This window comes from Nicotiana tabacum, chromosome 8, assembly GCF_000715075.1.
Source record: "Nicotiana tabacum cultivar K326 chromosome 8, ASM71507v2, whole genome shotgun sequence".
Classification (NCBI taxonomy): domain Eukaryota; kingdom Viridiplantae; phylum Streptophyta; class Magnoliopsida; order Solanales; family Solanaceae; genus Nicotiana; species Nicotiana tabacum.
This window is the reverse complement of record NC_134087.1, coordinates 9,858,987-9,877,573: the sequence shown is the minus strand read 5'-3', so window position 1 is coordinate 9,877,573 and position 18,587 is coordinate 9,858,987. Positions and strand designations below refer to the sequence as shown.

The 18,587-nt window shown below is 34.7% G+C and overlaps 1 protein-coding gene across 1 annotated transcript; it reads right to left on the bottom strand.

Moving 5' to 3' along the window:
• Positions 1-222: 222 nt before the first annotated feature.
• Positions 223-12,903, bottom strand: LOC107816753 (protein REDUCED CHLOROPLAST COVERAGE 3). The gene is made up of 23 exons (XM_075218963.1): positions 12,184-12,903; positions 11,868-11,929; positions 11,649-11,741; positions 11,399-11,471; positions 9,763-10,092; positions 9,605-9,669; positions 9,401-9,532; positions 8,950-8,991; positions 8,332-8,856; positions 7,591-7,745; positions 6,659-7,160; positions 6,088-6,150; positions 5,904-6,005; positions 5,499-5,804; positions 5,338-5,430; positions 5,149-5,250; positions 4,917-5,021; positions 4,320-4,453; positions 3,880-4,063; positions 3,548-3,679; positions 2,951-3,063; positions 2,782-2,860; positions 223-2,380 (listed from the first exon to the last, which is right to left on the bottom strand). Exons 1-23 carry the CDS (start codon positions 12,251-12,253, stop codon positions 689-691), a joined length of 5,154 nt encoding a protein of 1,717 aa, XP_075075064.1. The 5' UTR covers positions 12,254-12,903; the 3' UTR covers positions 223-688.
• Positions 12,904-18,587: the final 5,684 nt, after the last annotated feature.

Below are 18,587 nucleotides of genomic sequence, written 5' to 3'. Positions count from 1 at the left end.
ATTTCCAGTCGTCTTGGCTATTATTGAATTAAAAGACACTATGGCATATTGGCATTGTACTATACAAAGTTGCATTTTAGTTTAAATATCTTTATTTATTTAATGTAACGACTCCTAGCTCAAATATTTATTTGATGCAACGACTCCTAGCTGAGAAAAGTCAACTTATTATATCAGCAGAATCTTGAGACAACAATTCAAAAGACTGAACGAGATCCAATATCCGGAAGCAAGAACTATGATGGTATTTGCTCAACAAAATATCATTTGTTTCATGGTTATTTTCCTAAGTTACAATAGCATGCGGAAGCTAATTAAGAAAGGGCACCTTAACCATATAAAGCTGGATAAAATTTTAATGGTTCACAAGAACAAAAGAAATATGGAGAAAGAAACAACCAGCAAGGACTGCACAAAATTGAATAAAACTTTTGGCTATCAAAAATTGCATCTCCATATCTATCAGCTTGATCCACTCTCTATCCTCACCTCATTTTTCTTCCTCCTTTATTTTAGGCGAACGATATAAGCAACCTCCTGAGGGTAGTAAATTAGAAGAAATTATTAGTGGTCCTACTGTAGTTTATCTTCCACATTTCTACAGCGTTGAATAATGAAGAAGTTGCCTATGGAGGTTGTCAGGAGATGAAGCACATTCACACAGTTGAGATCACTTTCCTCAATGTACTTAAGCACAGACTGACTGTTGACTGTACAACCCATTTATACCTTGGGCAAATTGCCGCCTGTTTCTTCTACGCTTCATCACAGGCAAAAAACCGTCTCCATCCTCGTGCTTATTTTTATTTACATCAACTGTCTTTGCTCCGCTATATTTATTTGCTTCTGTCAAAAGTTCTTTTTTCCCTTCACTTCCACAGTGCAATTTAATCGCACTGTCATTTGCACTTGCTTTAGCAGCGGTAACTACGAACTCAGACTTCTTTGTACTAACTGGAAATTCACTTGGACCATCTGAAGTGTTCTGTTTTGACTTCACAATGAAGCTATTTTGTATTTGCCTAGCTAGCTCTTCCCTCTCAGCATGTAGTCTGCTTTTTGTTGATCTAGCATTTCTGACGTCAATTGTAGCCTTTTTATCAAGCTTCTCCTCTGCTGAAACTATTGTGACCGAGTTATTCAACCCTGTCGAAGAATCAGCATCAATAGCTACTCTTGAATCTTCAGTTGCAGCACTCGTCGGCCGTGCTTTACTTGGAACAAATTCAGGTGCATGTGGATTCATGATTCTTGGATAATCATAACTGCTTATTTCAGCAACAGGACTTTGATACTTCACATATCCATTTTTCATGCGAGAATGGCTTGTCCTGTGGTACAAAGATGATCTGGGGCCACAAGGAACTCTCTCAGCAATTGATGGAAAGCCCACTGGTTCAGTAAGCATGCCTTGGTTGGCTCTAACATCATAAACGTTGGTCAGAGCAGCAGAAATCAGCATATTGGTCAAATGGTAGGCACCTGGATTGAATGGTTCAGCAGCTGCAGATAGCTTGCTCCCATTTGATCGTAAAGATTTTTCCTCATTACTTGAACATGAAACACCTTCAGGCTCTAGGGAAGATTTATCTGACTCAGATCCACTTATCTGGCCTTCGTCTTCATGGATTCCTTGTCCGTCTCGATCATTGGCTGGTGTAGCCTCTATGGTCACCGACTGCTTTCCATCTTCTTCTGATGTTTCAGTTGGACTAACGCAGATCTGGGAATCAGTTTTATCCTCATTTAATTCTTCTACTTTCTCCAATAAAGGCTTTAGAACCGTACCTGGTGGCGACACTGCTACTTCTTTGTATGATAAGGATTTGGAAGCCATGGTAGCAAGGGAGGCAGGGCGAGAGGGAACAGTGATATTTGATGTGCGAGAAACTTCGGCAACAGTCATTTTAGCAGAGAGTTTGGTTGACTTTTCAGAAGAACTGAAGCTAGCAGCTTTTAGTTGCTTTACAGGAGAAAATTCACCTAAACCAATCTTAGGTGCCACTTTGTGTCCCTGTGAAGTAACTTCTTTCCTGGAACTGCTGTCTCGGGGGAAAAAGTATTCCAAGTTTGTATTGATCTTGGCAAGACCTGGTTGCCTTCGGTTGAACATCTTGCCACTACCATGCCCCGTCCGTGTTTTCGGATTCGCTTCCTGCCACCCTTCATCAGAGCTAGTTTCTTCATTTATTTCCACTGATTCCTCATTTCTAGTGCTATTACCGCCTTCAAGTTCTTGAGTAGCAACCCTCTCTGAGTTGTCTTCTTTCTTGTTAACTTCTACTACAGTCACAGGATTTTCTGTAACATCATGATCCAAGGGGTTGCTACTTCTTCCATCATGCTGTCCTTTTTGAGATTGATCATCTACTGGCAACACCTAAGAGGCCATAAAGAAGGAAAGAGTAACAGCGTTAATTGGCAGCTTGAGAAAGAAATGATAATCGGTAACTCAAAATGACCACAGCCAAAATTATCCCTTCCCTCCCCAAAAAGGAGGTTTTCCCAGGATCTGTGTTCGTAGAGTCACCTATATTATGAGGTTAAGGATCATGTGCTGAAGTATCAGGACTAGATTTTCCCCATTAAGTCGAGCTCCAATATCATTTCACTTTTTGATGCCTAAATAACTTACAGTTGAGATTTTGGGATTAAGACTAACTTCTAAGTTAAATGTACAGAAAAAGTTTGCAGCTCCATCTGAACTACTCTCAATGTAAGAAGTTTCGGTGAATTAAAAAGTAAGAAGAGCATATACTACTATACTGAGTGATGAACTACCTTTGAACGTCGCTTCCTCTGTGCTTCAATGGTCGTTGAACCCTGGCCAGGACTAATGTAATCTAATAGATCTGACACGCTACATCAGAAAGTAAGAGTTTTGGTTCCTTAGACGCAAGCATATAGTTCAAGCCCGAGTAACACCAATTCAAAGGTAAAGTTTCAATACCTGAGGTGACCTTTGCTAGCAATGGTTGCATCTAATCTTGGAGCTCCAGTTCTTGCAGCTTCCTGCTGCTCTAGGGCTTTTGATTCAAAGTATTCAAGCCATGCAGCAGCATCCTACATATATATAATGCACATGTAAATCTCCAACTTTAAAATGCAGCAACAGATTGGTGATTTAATAAGAGTCAAGTCGCTTATTATCTTCTACTAAGAAAAGACCTCATTCTTACTGGGAAATGCCAAATGTAACAAAAAGATAAGGCAAGTATGTTATTTGCTGAATACGTTTACAAAGAAAGCACCACAATTGAGAGAGAGAGAGAGAGAGAGAGAGAGCTATCTGGAGCATCATTATTTTTTGCCGCTCAGAATTTGTAGATGGATTCTTTCCATTCCAAAGAAGTTCCACTTTTTTTCTGAGAGAAAAATACATAGTTTATCTTGATATCAACAAGCTCTGGGGAAAAATTCAATGGGCCAACCCAAACATCTAACTCATGTTGAAGAATTCCGGAAAAAACTGAGAAGTGAAATACACTATAGAGCCATAGTAGTAACTCATAGTAAAGAGGGAATCAGTAGCTAAATTTGCACACACCTGAGTACGGAGATCCTCTGCTCCTAATTTTGCTTGCAGAATCTGCAATGTAGTTTGCTCATGTTGCACACTCAGTGAATATGCTTCCATGAGAGAAAGAGCTATAGCGATGGCATGATAGCTGGCAGCAGTCTGTCCGAGGCAACATCAGAGTTAACAAAACTATAGCTGCTAAAAGGTGTCAAAAAGCAAAGAATATTTTCACAAGCACCTAACCTAGTAAAAGGATATCGTAGTATGATTATCAGTATCACATGCACATGCACGCACAAATTCTGATAATGACTTTACATGTCTGATGTTCAAATATGAGAACTGAGAGAGAGAAAAACCTGTATATGATCTACTCCCAGTAATCTTTGGTTGCACTTAAGGGCTTCGTGTAGATATCTAAGAGCAATATGCACATTTCCCATGCCCTCTTCCATCATAGCCACATTTATGTATGTAGCAGCTGTGTTTGGGTGAGATAGTCCACATGTAAAGTGAAGAAGAAATAAGGCACGGTTGACATACCTGAAAATCAATTATGAACTTGCTCCAATTATCAAAGTAAATAAGCAAAATGAATGAACAGCTAAACATAGTAAGACCAGTCAAGACTTCAACAAGAATGAAAAATGAATGAGTGAGACAAGACGGAGAAATCTTCTGCATCCTAAAATTACAATTTTTATAGTTTAAGAGATTTGGAATCAAAAGGTTGAGCAAGACATGAAAGTCTTGGTTTCAAAATATGACCAACTAGAAAAGAGGATCTTTTCTCACTCACTTTAGAGCCAACTCAATGTGCTGGAGACGATAGTAGAATACCGAAAGATCCCCGTAGCTTTTCATTGTATCTGGATGGTCAAGTCCTAGCTCCCTCTCATTGATATCCAATGCCTTCTGTTGATAGATTGTTGCCTAAATAACAATAATAATCATTCAGACAGATTATAATCATATATTCTGCAATCTGTATATCCGGGGAGTCTGCATTTCGTTTTTTTTGTCAGTAAATGCAAATGCGATGTCTGTAGCGGAATACACAAGTGAACGAAAGGTCAAAAAGAAAGTAAAAAATTTCATGAATTGGAGAAATCCAAAAAGCTGACGGTGGGAGCTCGCACAATTGGAAAAACAACACAGATGTTTTGGAGTACTTCCGGAATCGTCTGTCAAACATCAATATTTGATAATTCTTCCTTGAACTACCTTTGCTAAACTTGAAAACTTTTCATCAGCTACATACTTGGATTAACTTTTAAGAACTTAGTTCTGGAATAAGATAATTAACTAGCAAGATATGAAAATAAGGAGGAAAAAGCATACTTTAATGTTACATGCCACTTAATTCATCAAAGCCAAGCATCGAACTTTATGTTACCTGATTGAAGTCTCCAGTGTGATAAAGGACAACGGCCAGGAGGCTATATGCACTTGCAGTGGCACGGTGATAGGGGCCACATACAGCTATCAATTTTGCCAGGGCCTTCAAGCAAATAAACAAGCAACAAAAGTAAATCTGTGTCCTATAAGGTCAAAAAAATCTGTGCGCTTTGAGGGATGGACTTCAGAGACTTCTGAGTTTGCATATACTGTTATTTTATAATTCATACCTTTGTTCCATACATTACAGCATCTTCCAACTTCCCTTTGTCAAGGGCAACCTTAGATGATTCTAGTAAAGTCCGTCCATCAGCAGAAGAGCATCCAACATGCTGAAAAGAAGATAATAAGTAAATCAAGCCACATTTCAAGTCATTTCATGAAGTTCAAAAGGAACGGGTAGAAGCAGAAAGGCTTACTTTACACAAAGGCGCTACGCTGATAACATCAGTTTTACTGAACGGATATGGGCTTTCCATATCATAATCTTTTGGAATCAACTCTAGTCCAACCTGACATAAAACTAATGTTATTTACTTTGAATGGTAAACTTTAATAAATGCAGCCACGCTTATAGTACCTTATGACAAAGTCCGCGGAGGACCGACAATTTCCTCAACTGTTGGAATTCATCTTTTAATCTCCAACTGAATCTTTCAAAAAGAAATTCCCTTAACCATTGCATCTTGAGAATGTGGTTTTCATCACTGTCTTCTGTGGTAGAGGACCCGAACAAGAAATTTAAGGATGATGCTATAGCAGCTGACAAGTTGGCAACATTGTCAATGGAGGCAATGACAGCTCTAAGTACATGCTTGAAAGCTCGAGTAACCATCTCATGAATACAAAGCGACTGTATGTGAGGAAGCTTCTCTGCAAGTTCAACCTACATTATGCAATGAATCAGGTTCATCAGAAGACATCAACATTTTTCATTTCCTGCCAAACAAAGACAGCTCGAGATAGATGAGCAAATCAATCTTACCACACGACCCAAAGAACGCATTTGTAAACCCCTTAGATGCATGAAGTCGGTAAGGGTGCGTCCATCAACTGGAGAAAGTTCCAACGATGCAAAGTCTGTAACCTAAATAGAATTAGAGATTAGTTTTTCTGTTCACGTATTTCAAAAATTTCACTACCGAAATACATTCAATATTTAGCATTACCAGCTTCGGGATAGCAACTTCATCATAATACTTGCGTGCCATTTCGACAAGTTCATCCACTGACTGTAACAAGAAGAATATTTGTCAGTTAACTCTGAGTGATAATATTTTTTTTATAAGTACTGTCAGTGATAATATTAAAGAATGACTACTGACAAGATCTTTCTATTTCCTCAACAATTATTCCTATTACTCTTTCTCCCTTTCACTCAAAAGATGGCAATTGAACAGCTTAGCTTGAGAATTCAATGACATCTTGAATTCTGGCCGAGTCAGAACTTCTTAAGTAACATCATGAACGATTTGAAGTAAGAAGATACAAGATGTGCGGAGGTCATATAATGAAGGCTATTGTTTGAAGGGAAGATGACTAAACACTTCTGCGGCAATTAGCAAAGTACTTGAGAAAGAACAATAGGTGCACATTTTAGCATAATTATGTGCCAAGGAAAACAGTCTTATTTATTCACTATTTCTCTTTTCCTTCTTCTCCTCTCCTCTCCCTTTGCACATCAATTTTTCATCACATTATAGCATAAGAATGTTTCATATAAAAGCTGTGCTATTATACCTTCAGATGAAGATCCATTCCACTTTCTTTAAAACGAAGGTAAGCTTCTTGCGAGACAAATCTCCTCCATTCAGTTTCACACTTTGGTGTGCCATTGCTAAGTTCCGTCGAGCCACTTTCTGCGTTCAGAGTGCTGGCTGTCACATCATCTGCTTCATTGTCATCCATGGAACTTACATTACTTGGTCTTGTTTCCCTCTTTTTGAGCATTTTAAACTGTCTTCCAAGTCCCTTAACTGTGGGTTCAGCCTTACCATCATTCCCAACTGTGTCCTCTGATGGTGTTTCTTGCTTTTGTAGATGCTGAACCCAACAAGAACCAAGTTCCCATCTGATGGACCCTTTGGATTTATCATCCATTCCCTGTAACTTACTCAAACCATCCTTAATGATTTTATGGACCAAAGACATTGAATTTGCATGGTCGTCCAAATCAGACTGGGGCAATTGACCACCTCCAGAAAAACCAGCAGTCATTGGCTTGTTGAGCAGAAGGCGTAAGCTGGAAAAGGTTAAAACAGAGAATTAGAAGCAAGCACAAAGAAAACCATTAACATAGTCCTAAAGAAGAGTGAATCCTCAAGAAAAAAAAACCGTTAGATTTAAACATTGACATCAATTGGCCAATGTGACTTATCTTTCACAAACTCAATTTTGAATTTTGATATTATTACCCATGTAACTTGTCATTTCCAATCAAACTCTTAACATGGTGTTGGTTCCCAACTATATGAATTGTCCTCTTCATAAAAGCACGAAAAGTTAATAAAATAAAGAAAGAAAAAAAAAGGATACATGTATAACTGCTTGACTGTGGTAACATGATAAATTAATGATCCTATACTTAAATACATTCTTAATGGTAAAAATTCTTAGTCTTCCAATCACCCGCCATATAAAAGTTCATATAGGTTTATTGCTTTTTCTCAAACCTGTTGATGTTGAGTGCATTGGCTCCCCCATCTGGTTGGTCATCGATTTTGATATCCTGAGGCAGACTCTTATCCACCTTAATGTCACCAACAACTTTCACAATTGCAGTGTAACCACAATGTCGCACTGACACCATGCTCAATGAGGATGTATCCTGTCCAATTAAACATATCCTTTCAATTTCCTGAATTGAAATAATTGGTGACAGCGAAAAGATAGGACAGTTTCTTCTTTTTCCTTTTTTTTTTGTGTGGAAAAAATAACAAAATTTATACATAGGGAAAGGGAAAGGGGAAGGGGAAGGGGCTTATAAGATGGGAAATCCAACCCCACCAACAAGGTAGAAGTTCAGGACCTTCGGGCAGCCAACCAACTGGGCTACCATGATTATTGATCCCCAGGATAGGAGAGTTGATAGACAACTTTTACATCAATCCTATGCACATCATATGAAACCACAAAAGTAAAATAAGAGGGTGCTTGAAAGAGAAGAGTTGGAAGTTATAGATGTTACCCAGCTCATAAATAACATCATGAAAACAGCAGGGAAAAAGAGGGGGGGGGGGTGTCCAGGAGGTGAAAAGAGTATGTTCTGAAATAAATAATGCAATGCCTAATTATACCCACTTCCCCCTGGGTGGACCATGTCCCTATAAATAAAGGAGAAAGGAGGAAAGGGAAATCATACTACAACTATATAAGGGTTTTCCAAATCTCTCATAAAGCAGCTTGAAACTTACATGTATGACAACACTTTCATCGGCAGTTACCCCTTTAACTAAGTTTCTTTGAGCGACATCCTCAGCAGATTCATTAAAATCTCTACTGCCGATAACTTTGGCTTCTTTCAGGCTAGCATCCCCGAAATCTCTCTTAACTGTAATAGACAAATCACCAATGCAGTCCTCAGAGAGTACTGAACCCAAAGCACAATTTGAGGTACCCCTAGAAGTAGAATCCATGACTTTGTATATGGCTGAGACAGCTTTAAAAATAGAGACGTCAAGGAAAAGATTATGAAGCAAAAAAGCCTTTCGGTCTCGAACCACCCTCTCCTCTTCAGTCTTGCAAGGAAGGTTTGCCAGTACTGCAAAATCTGTAGCCCATGATCTATGATCATGCTCTCCGTTCCTTCCCTGACCTCCGCCGTTGCCACCCCAACTCTCATCTTCCACTGGAAGGGGAATGAAGTTTGACGCAGAATCAACGACAGATGGAGGGACAAGCCATGTGTTGGCGCGGAAACCATATGGAAGATTACCAAACTGATAACAAGTAACATAGAAGAAAATATGCACACACAGTTAAATACCACTTCATTTACCCTTGAAGCTTATTCACAATAAACAAGATGTCACCTTGTTATGTTCTGTAAAGGCCTTCATCAAGGATTCATATGCCTGCAAAGAAAAACCAATCTTTTATTCAAAAAAAGATTAATGTACGCTAACAGAAGAGACATCACAAATTCAAAGCAATTTAGTGAAATAGCAAGTGATATCAATTTTCTGAGTTAATACTGTTAGACTGATTAATCAAGCTGATAAAAAGATGAATGCAATTGTTCTTATATCCTCTTTCTTATATATGTCCCAACATGCTATCATTTTCAATCAAACTGGTGTCTGACCTAATGGCAGTGGTGTCCCGCCCGTTAGATACCATTGATGAATCACGTGTAAATGGCAAATGCGATTGATAATTAGGACGATATAATTTCATTAGTGAAAAGAGAACTCGATGCACAAGAAAAATGCAAATTATACGAGTGATGTAAGCAACGCATAGTAAGGCTATGAAGGTACTTGCATTAGCAAAAGCTTGGCTGAGCTGTTGCAGAAGATCAACCAAGCAATGGCTTCGCATAAGTGGCTTCCCCAACGTGTAGAAACCTTTTGCTGCTGCAACCACTTGTAATGTCTTCCCATTGCATATCTTAATCTGCAGAGAGTTTTGGCATCGTCAAAATCCGAACAAATGCAAAACCAGAAGAAAAGAAAGAAAATAAGGTACCTGTAATTCGAAATAGTCGCCATCTCGCCTTGTTTTAGCATCGTTACAATCACCTCTTTTCAAACCTGAAATAGCGCATTTAGAAGAAATGCACGATAATATTCTAGAAGTTCCAGATTGAAGTGAGAAGAATATCGAAAGGGAGAAGTAAACCGTACTTAGTATAGGCGGAGAGAGGTTAGACAAAGAGAAGAACTCGTAGAAATCAGAGAGCTTAGGAATTGGATGAATCGCCACCATTTCATTCTCTTCCTGCGCCGCCGAGGCTGACGGCGATAAAGGTGGCACTCCATCAGACGGCGAGGCTGGACGGCTTGAAGCATTTCGCTGCGCCTTGTGCTTCTTGGCCCGAGATTCCGTACCAGCGCCGGCGGCGGAGGGAGTGGTGGATTTTCCAGCCTTGGCCTTGGCGAAGCGTGTGGTGCACGCGACGATGTCGAGTAACCTCCGGACATGATCCACGGCCTGAGACTCCTCCGTGTAGTCCTCTGAGAAGTCAGTGGCATTTTTGTTAATAAATTAGGAATTTCGGGCAATGCTCAAAGCATAAAACTTTTTTTGGATTATTTGATGTTTGGCTGCATGTGTGACTTCCCTATTCTATTTTTACCAACAAAAAAAATGAGATTTCATAGAAGAAAACAAAAAGAGTAGTAATATTCAGTTTTATGTACATACCCAGTAAGATATCTCAAGTGGGATAGAAAAGATAGAAGTGTACGCAAATCTTACCTTTACGTAGTGTGAGATAAAAATATTATTTTTCATAAACTCCCAATTGAAGAAAAGCGGTTACAAAAACGACAGTACTTGGCCAATAAACTTTGTTACATAATTAAATTAAATGAAATGTATTTGACGTATTTGATGACTCTTATGTTAAATTATTTAATTTAGCAAATAATTAATTACTTTTCCTTTACACCCTATGTTATAAGCTCAAACATTTTGCACGGACACAGATGGAGTAGTTGATTAAATGTATGATACTGATTACTGTGAATACTCGGTTGAGATTTCCTGATTTTGCTCAGACGGTACTGTTCGACAGAAAATCACAAGTAGTACAACAGCAATTAATATATATAGATATTATTATTAATGGTGAGGAGTAGGTGAAGTTTTTAGCTTGAAGTTGATAGTAATTCTGAAATTCATTTTTTCAATTATGTGACCTGTTAACACCTATGTACTTTTTATTGGAATATACGCCATTGGTTTAACCATAACCTATCTACACCTCTTGCCTTCAGCAAATAGGGTTGTGGGCCGGAACTAGAGTGCTGAGAGCGGGTTCGATTGAACCTAGTAACTTTAGTTTGCACTCTATATTAGTTTTAAGAAATTTATCGGATACATATAAATTATTAATTTAGAATTTAGTAACTTAAAACGATTAAAATTTCGAGCCCATAAATTTGAAATCTTAGCGCCGCCTCTGTTGGTGGGCTCTAATTTAATCATTCTTCTAAGTAGGACAAATGATAATAACAAATATACTACGTAACAGGAAAAGTATATCTCAATGGAATCTGCTGCTCTCTCAAATTTCAAGTGAGAACAATATTTATTTACTAATTTAATTTTGTCTTGCACAAAAAAAGTTGAAGCCATGCAACATTGGAATTCCCTAAACATGCCTGGAGGCTGAAAATATAGCGTCAAATTTGAGGGTTTTTTATTTTTTATTTTTCTAGAATACAAAAGTCCAAACTCCATTTTAATACTTTTTTCATTAAAATAATAAAACCCAACACGTGAACCTATATACACAGAAATTTAAAACACACCAACCTTCAACCATCCTCAGCAAACATGGCTTCAGAATCGCAACATCTAACTTGTCATTTAGTTTTGGTCCCTTCACCTATTAAAACCACCATCACTTTTCCAAATTAATTACACTTTCTTGTTTTTAATATAAAGATTTTTAAAAAGAACAAAACAAAGATTAACCAACTGGCTAACTTCCAAAAAAAAATAAAAATACAAAGAGAAAGAGAAATAGTCAATTTGTAATTTAATGCAATTAAAATAAACTCACCTCATGAGACAAAGAATAGTTTGTGAAATGACATGTTTCAACATTGGCAGCTAATAGCTTTCTCACATCCAGTATCTTGTCCGTTGAGATGCCCTTCAACAAATAAAAATGATTCCAATTAATCAGCCAATTAGTTATTGTCAACTCCATATAAGTGACAAATGCCAGTGTTTATTTGAATTTTTGTTGTAAATTAAATGAATCATAAATCATAAATACCTTGAGAACAACTTCAGTTTCATAGGGAGTGACGATACTTATGTCAAGAATACTGGGAATCACTGTAAGAAAACAAAAAGGAAAATGTAAAGAGCAAAGTTAAATGAATTTTTTTTTTTTAAAAAAAAGTTAACTATACTAAGAAATATATATATTGGTTGGGTGAATGGTTTTCTAATGGGAATTCTCTTATTGATTCCCCTCCCGGCAACTTCCTCAGTCAAAGCTCATCGTACACTTATACTACAGTACGGCAGCGGGTTTCCTAGGAATTTGAAAAATAAAAATAAAAATATATATGAGATATGTATTGAACCTTTCTCTTCTTTCTTCTTCTTGTCTGTCTTAGCTTTGTTTCCCTTTCCCCTGCCTGATCTTGGTGCCATGAACCTTCTCCTTTTCCACTCTAATTATGCTTTACAGCTTCAACAAAGAGATGTCCAATTGCCAAAAGTACTGAAATTGAATGAACAAAAAGTCTAATACTTTAATTCATTTGGTGCATATTTCAAGAAATGGTATAAAACACAACAGTAGTGAGAAAAGGCAGAAGTGTTGAAAAGTGGAGAAAAGAATGAAAAGGAAGAGGAAGCTAAATAGTAGTGAGAAAGTTGGAGATAGCTTTAGGAGATAGATAAAGTAGTGAAAGGAAATCTAGCGAAGGGTTTTGAAAGAAAGATGATAGGATAAGGTGTGGGAGTTTTTGATTTTACACAAATTACACTACTACTATACCTTATTTATTTATTTTTTAATTCTTTTTCTTACTTCTCTTGTTTCTATTTCAATACTTAGTGTTTGCGGGCGTTTAACATAAGAATTGTAAAATTCCAGGAAAAAGAGGAGAAAAAAATTTCAAACAAAAGTGATATTTGAAAATTAGAGTTGTGTTTGGACATGAATATAATTTTGGCTTATTTTTAAATTTGTGTGAGTGATCTAAGTGAAAATAGTGAAAAATAACTTTTTGTTTTTAAAATTTTTGAAAAATTTCAAAATTTATTTTCAAGCGAAAATTAAAAATTATGGCCAAAGCGAAAAAAATGGAAAAAAATTTATGGCCATATGAGCAGTTAGTTGTTTTGTAAGAAAATCTTGACCTCACCTTTGTTGGTACTTAAATGGACATGAATTATTGTGATAATAGACAGGATTTTTAGCTTTTCACGAGGATGTAATGTGAGGGATGCTGTCCTTTTCTAATAAGGAGAGTGCAGTCCAATAAACATGAATTTAAGATAAAAACAAAATTAGTGGGGTTTAATGAAGCTCAGCCCATCGTTGGTTTGACGGCACGTGTCACCCTCTTGATGCGTTTTTCTTCCATTTTGCCGTTTTCCTTGTTTTTTCATGTGTTGGCACCTTTTAATTATTTTCGCCAACCTATTGGAGCAATTTCTGAGACCACAATTTCGTCATTCTTTCATTATTTTCCCACTAATTCCAATCTCTATGCTCAGTTATGTACTTAATGAATTTAAATTTTAGGCACTAATAATATTAAAATATATTTGTACAATCAACATAATTTCATCCTTTCCTGTAAATTAATCTATCCTTTTTTACATATTGCTTTAAGCAAAGTCATTATAACCAATTTGTATTTATTAAATTAATGTAAAATTAGGTCGGTTTGTGCTGGATGTGATTAAGAAGAGAATGGCACGAAAAAACATACTTAGTACAATAATTATGTTGAAATTTCAACCTAAAGATTGGCACAGTGTGTCCACAAGTTTCACGTTTCATTCTAATTATTGTAAGTAGTGTTCATTTCTTTAGTCCTCACTGTACTTTTTATTTTCATCAAAAAATCCAGCAAGGGCACTCATAAAACACATGTTATACCTAAAAATATTTGGCAAGATTAAACTTTCAAATGAAGGGTGTGAATTTTAAGTAGAAGTAATAACCTAAATAACCACTTTCAATCGGTTAAATTAAAAATAGTTGGTAGATATAATATATATATATATATATATATATATATATATATATATATATAATATGTGTATAATTTACGTATATTGGTTAGAAAAAATAAATAATAAATTCGACCGGCTATTTTGATAAAAATCCCATTTAAGTAAGCTTCTAATTTCATTATCGAGATCTTCCCCTTTTTTCCAATGTTTCTAAGAATTATTTGGGAATTTGCGCTTAGAATTATTTCACACTGATTAAAGGAATAAGTTGTTATTTCTTTATATGATCTCGGACAACTCTCTTCTAATGAACTAGCTTTTGAATTTGATTTAAGTTTGATTTTCTTACCATGATATCTAGCCACACTTATCCAAAATTTTCGTTACTCAGTATAGGGTCCCCGTATTAAGGGTTTTCGTTAGGGGTATACATAAGCCGAATTGGTTCGGATTTTACAATTACCAAATCAAACTAATTGTATCGGGTTATTAAATCTAAAGACCAAACTAAACCAATAAAACTCGGATTTTTCACTCTCGGTTTTTCTCGGATTTTCGGATTATTCAGGGGGGGAAGGATTCGGGTTTTTTTCCCGGTAAAATCTTCGTAGAACAAAACATATAAATTATGCTCAAAATATTTCTTTAATCCTAGTAAGATACAACTATATAAAGTATTTCCCAAGAAAATAATACGAAATATGAGATGTGTCATGACATTATCCTAAAATATTCTACAATAAAGACAATAAAATTATGTAATATGAATATTGCTAATTAAAAAGTCATAATAAAAATAAGCATAATCTAAAAGTACTAAGTCATGCTAAAATAAGTAGACTAATAAGGGAGTATTAATTACATGACTAAACACTAAAGAAAAAATAAAAATATGTTATGCATTTTTATCTAAATTATTGCAAAAAATAGATATTCAATACATTCTCGTTCGTAGTATTGAATTGAATGTCTTTTGTTAGCATTAGTATTGATTTGATTTTGGTTTGGGCTTTTGTTAGCATTATTTAATTTACTAATATTAATGACTATAAAACTTATTGGAACATTCAAAAGTTCTAAGTCCAACCTTGAAATAATACCTTAAAAGATAAAATTATGAAAAAATTTAAAAAATATTTATAAATTACATCACAATAAGTATATTATACATAAAATATATCTAAAATTTTTGTATATATAATGTCGGGTTGGTTTGGTTTCGGTTTGACTTTCTTTAGTTAAAACCAAACCAAACCAATTATGGTCGTTTTTTTTTTTTCCAACACCAAACCAAACCATAGTCGAATTTTTTCCCCGATTTGATTCGAATTATCGGGTTGATCCGATTTATCGATTTCCTTTGTACACCCCTAGCTTCCGTTACGTAATGTTGGACTTTCATGGTAAAATTGTTTACGCTTCATATTGTCCGGCTCAAGGCAGTATATCCTAGGGAAAGAAAAAAGAGTTGCAGTATGTGCACAATATATCAATCAAAAAGCAGGGTAGATTTACATATAAAAAAAAAATGAGTGCTCGAGATTAACCTCGACTCGGAATATGTATAATTAATTATATATAAAATTTAAGGGAACTGATATAATTAAATAACAAGCACACAAGTAACAAAAAGCCTAGAAGGTTATAAAAGTTGAAGGTTGAGAGATCAAAATTGACTCCCGGCAAAATTAATACTCCTATTGTTTTACCCCCTTTTTCTTTTCTGATATGCTATTTTTCTTTTGCCCCAATTATTAGGTCATCCTTTTTGCTTTTCACGAGTGATTTTTTTGACCAAATACTACTCTCTTTTTTTAATTACCTTGATTCTAGACTTTTTTTTATTTACTTTTTTTGCTTTTCCTTCTACATCATCTTAGACGAATAAAGAAAATGAAAGTTTGCTTTAAAAAATAAAGTGTTCCTCCAAAACGGTAAAATCTGCTAATTTTCTTTCTCGTCAATTGCATTATCCATCACAGTTTTATGGCATTTGTAATATTAATACTACGGGTTTCTCATTAATTTTTTATCGTATTTAAATAGTTGACGTCAAATAAAGTTAAGCGGCCACGAACCCAAAATCCTGAATCCGTCACGTCAAAAAAGGAAATTAAATCAATTAATTAAACTATAGAATCACTCATTAACTGGTTGTCTCAAGGATTCTCAAAGTATCTACTGCTCAAATGGGAGGTTTTTCCGAAGGAATCTTCGGACAGGTAATTGCATTAAGAACAGCTAGTATAGACAACAACGTCATTGTAATCAAAGCACGACAGAGCAGGCGCTGTTGTTATTTACTGTCCGGGCGGGGTTGTAATTGTCTTCATCGCTTTTTCCAAATCCGCAAATTCGTTTTAAGAAGCAAAAACTTATTTGTACTTGTGGCTAAATACACCTCAAAGAGCATTTCAATTGTCCATCAATTTTCCTCTGACTTAGGGTGTGTTTGGAACGAAGGAAAATATTTTCCGTAAAATATTTTTAAATTTTTTCATGTTTGGTTAACTTAAATGTTTTGGAAAATATTTTTCTTATGAACTCATTTTTCTCCAATTGGAGGAAAATGTTTTCCTTATTAAGAAAAGGGAAAATATTTTCCAAAACTCCTTCTCAACCTTCCCTACACTCACTCACCCATCCCACCGCCTCTCTTCAAAGAAGGCATTTTTTTTCAAATTTCGGTTTTTCCGTTATCACCCACCCAACTACCCCTCCACCCTCCCTAAAAAAATTATTGTTTTACCTTATTTTTATTGCAATTTTAAATTTTTATTTTTTCGTTTTTCTACCCCCACCTCCACCCGGGAAAAAAATATTTTTAAATATATTTTTCAGTTTTACTTTTTTTATTTATCGGTTTAAAGATTCAAAATTTTACAAGTTCCAAAGTTATGAGTTCAGAGGTTTATGTGTTTGAAAGTTTACGGGTTTAGAAATTATAAAGTTTATGGGTTCGAAATTTCGCGGTTTCGATAGTTTAGAGGTTCGAAAGTTTATGAAATTTGTGGGTTCGGAAGGTTGTTGGTTTGAAAGTTTATGACTTCATGTTTATTATATCTAAATCATTTATGAATACTCTTAAGAAGTTAATTTCCTTAATTTGTGGTACCAAATACCGGAAAATGAATAAGATTACTATTTGTTTTCTTGAAAAATATTTTCCACGGAAAATATTTTCCGTTATACCAAATACACCCTTATATTTTCAGGTTTTAAAATTTGAAAACGAAAACAAGAAAAAAATGAAAATTAGCGCTATCACTTTTATTGTGATATCTTATGGAATAATGGAGGTGCAAAAGTTTGTGCGGAAATATTATTATTATTATTATAGAAAGAATAAGAAAAAAAGCATTAGTACTTTTAGTCATTTGGAACGTCCAAAAGTACTCTTTTAGCATTTCGAGCTACTCGACCTGCTTTCATTTTAATATTTTTCTCACCAAGTGCTATATAACTTGAGGAGAACTTTTACTCGTTATAAACAATGTAACGAATATTAATTATAATCTAAAAATAAAAATAAATTGTAAGAGTAATAATTACTTCAAATAAGATTCCTTTGTTTTCCGACTATCTATATCTCGTTCTTTGACTTCAAATTTGTCAGTTTATGGTTTGAGTGGAGAAGAATCTATACTATATTAAAAATACGAAATTCTTTAGCGAAATGTGGCTCGCTTTTTTTATCCTTTAAAAATATAGCTCACATTAAATAAAATAGTCATTTTATTAATTTTCTAATATCTAGGATTTTGAAATCAACTAAAACTTTATTTATTATAATAGGAAATCCCAATATTTAGGATATTTAAATTAACTAGAATTTTCCTTTTATAATTCAAAATCCTAATATTTAGGAATCAAATATAAGAACTATTTTTTACGTTAAAATACATTTTAGGAATTCAAATTTCAAAGTTTAAATATCTCACCACTAAGCGTTAGATTTGGGTTCAAGACATACTACTTTTTAATTTCAAGTATTGATTCGTCCATTTATTTTATTTTTTTTGTCCAGTACTATTAATTATTCTAAAAGTAAAGCTAGACGAGGAATTAGAGTTAAAATAAGCCAATATATGACTAATATACGGGAATAAATTTCTACTTTCTCTGTGTCAAATAATTATTGTAATTTCTAAAAAAAGATAATTCAAATTATATGTCATTTTAGAAGTTCAAGACAAAATTAATTAATTTTTTCTCATTTTATCCTAGGTAGTAATTGTTCTTGAAGATGGAAATGGCACATAAATAAAGTAAATGTTCAATAAAGAGAGATTATATTAAAGATATAAATAACAGTAAAATAGTCAAGTTCCTTCTAACTAATATTTTTTTAAGGGCATATCAAATAGAAATACGACAAATAATTTGAGATGGGTGAAATATTTATTAGTAATAAAGAGCCTTTAAATAGGTAAATAGATGGCGAACTTGTTAATGTTATGAGACATTTATTTTAACAACAAGAACGTAACTCCAACCAAACAAATAATTAATCAATGACAGAAATCTCATCAATAGATAAATAATGATGAACGATCACAATTACAGATTTACTAGTATAGAGTTGCACTAATCTACAATGTCATTCGTCTTTTTTATCCTTTAAAAATAAATTTCGCATTGGACAAGTATGTAATTTAAGTTACTTTCTCAATTTTTAGGACTTTAAAATCAAGTGATTTTTTTTATTATTGCCTAATATTTAGGAGTTCGAGATCAACTAAATAAGGATAAAATATATTAAGAAAAAAGAAGAGAATATAAAAAGTAAAAAGTA

What these genes read in the sequence shown, in the direction of transcription:
- LOC107816753 (XM_075218963.1), bottom strand. Translation starts at nt 12,253, where the DNA reads ATGGCACCAAGATCAGGCAGGGGAAAGGGAAACAAAGCTAAGACAGAC. An exon ending in CTGTAATGTATGGAACAAAG is followed by an intron (nt 5,022 to 5,148) that starts GTATGAATTATA and finishes ATTTGCTTGAAG; the next exon opens with GCCCTGGCAAAATTGATAGC. An exon ending in CACATTGAGTTGGCTCTAAA is followed by an intron (nt 4,064 to 4,319) that starts GTGAGTGAGAAA and finishes ATTGATTTTCAG; the next exon opens with GTATGTCAACCGTGCCTTAT.